The 1134-nt window shown below is 42.6% G+C and overlaps 1 protein-coding gene across 1 annotated transcript; it reads left to right on the top strand.

The window, feature by feature from the left end:
• Positions 1–276: 276 nt before the first annotated feature.
• BJ212DRAFT_1489680 (uncharacterized protein) lies at positions 277–868 on the top strand (the record flags this gene model as incomplete). Its single annotated transcript, XM_041341429.1, has 4 exons — positions 277–380; positions 439–535; positions 587–613; positions 680–868. The coding sequence occupies 4 exons, from the start codon at positions 277–279 to the stop codon at positions 866–868; spliced, it is 417 nt and encodes a 138-aa protein (XP_041185250.1).
• Positions 869–1134: the final 266 nt, after the last annotated feature.

Genomic DNA, 1134 nt, shown 5'->3' with positions numbered 1-1134 from the left:
CAATCTCTGATTCATTTATTGAAACTCCGCTTTAATTCCTTATATATACTCTATCTTTTACGCTTGTATTCTTTAACTTGACCTATGCAGACCAGGGCCTGCAATATACTGCTTAACTCGCACGACTCGTACATAGGTGTACGCTTTAGACTCTTTGTGACTGTTTAGCCATTCTTATGAACGCCGAGCGTAACAATGTGATACCAACCACTAGCAGTAAGTACTGCCACATAACCAGACAACCAGCTCAATTCAAATATCCTTCCAACAGCAACCATGGTATCTCTACTAGTAGATGCCTCTGCTATCAGCAAATCCCAGACCAGTGTGCCAGCAAAGAAGTCAAGGAAGATGCAGATCAGGAAAGCACAAAATGGATGGTATGTCTGCATCAGTGGTGTTCCTTGCCATTGTACGTATTCACAAACTCCATAACAGTAACCTATGTGCACGTGAATGGCTCACTTGTAACAAGACTGGATCAGCAGCTGAGCTCAAGGCCTACTATGATGGACTGTCAGATGGAGAGAAAAAGGTGTGCCTTCTGTCTCATTTGTCCTCAGGTTGGACTAACATATTTAATCAGTCATATGATAAGCTTGCTGCCAAGAAAGTATGTACTATGACCTAGTAGAACATGTTGCACCTACTGACAGGTATTCTTTGAACTAGGTTGCAGCTAGTGAATGGCCCCATTAGCGACACCACTCTCCTTCCAACCCAACTTCTTGCAACCTCACTGCCTCCCTGCATTATCTTGATCATCCTTGCACAAGGATCGCTGTCAGCGACAGTACAAGTCTCCCTCCAACTTCTTATGATCTCACTGCCTCTTGGGATCAGACAAGGAACAGCTGCATATGAATGAGTGTGGTGTCCTACTACTTAAGGGTCTTATGTACAATGCATATATAGTGACAACACAACTATACAGGATAAGACTTCTTGTCAGTCCTTAAGTACACGGTCTATGACCTTTCTAGTTTTTGTGGTAGATAACATGTGAGTTCTTGGGAGGGATATGTTTCAATTATCCTCTTCTTGTTTCCTTGGTCTAAAAGCAACTGGTGGTCTGGAGTACTACATGTGAACTTTTTGAATGTGTAGCACTTTGTGTGCTTGAGAATCATGTCT

This window comes from Suillus subaureus (genome assembly GCF_016647635.1).
Source record: "Suillus subaureus strain MN1 chromosome Unknown BJ212scaffold_310, whole genome shotgun sequence".
NCBI classification, from domain to species: Eukaryota; Fungi; Basidiomycota; class Agaricomycetes; order Boletales; family Suillaceae; genus Suillus; species Suillus subaureus.
This window is presented reverse-complemented; position numbering and strand designations above follow the sequence as displayed.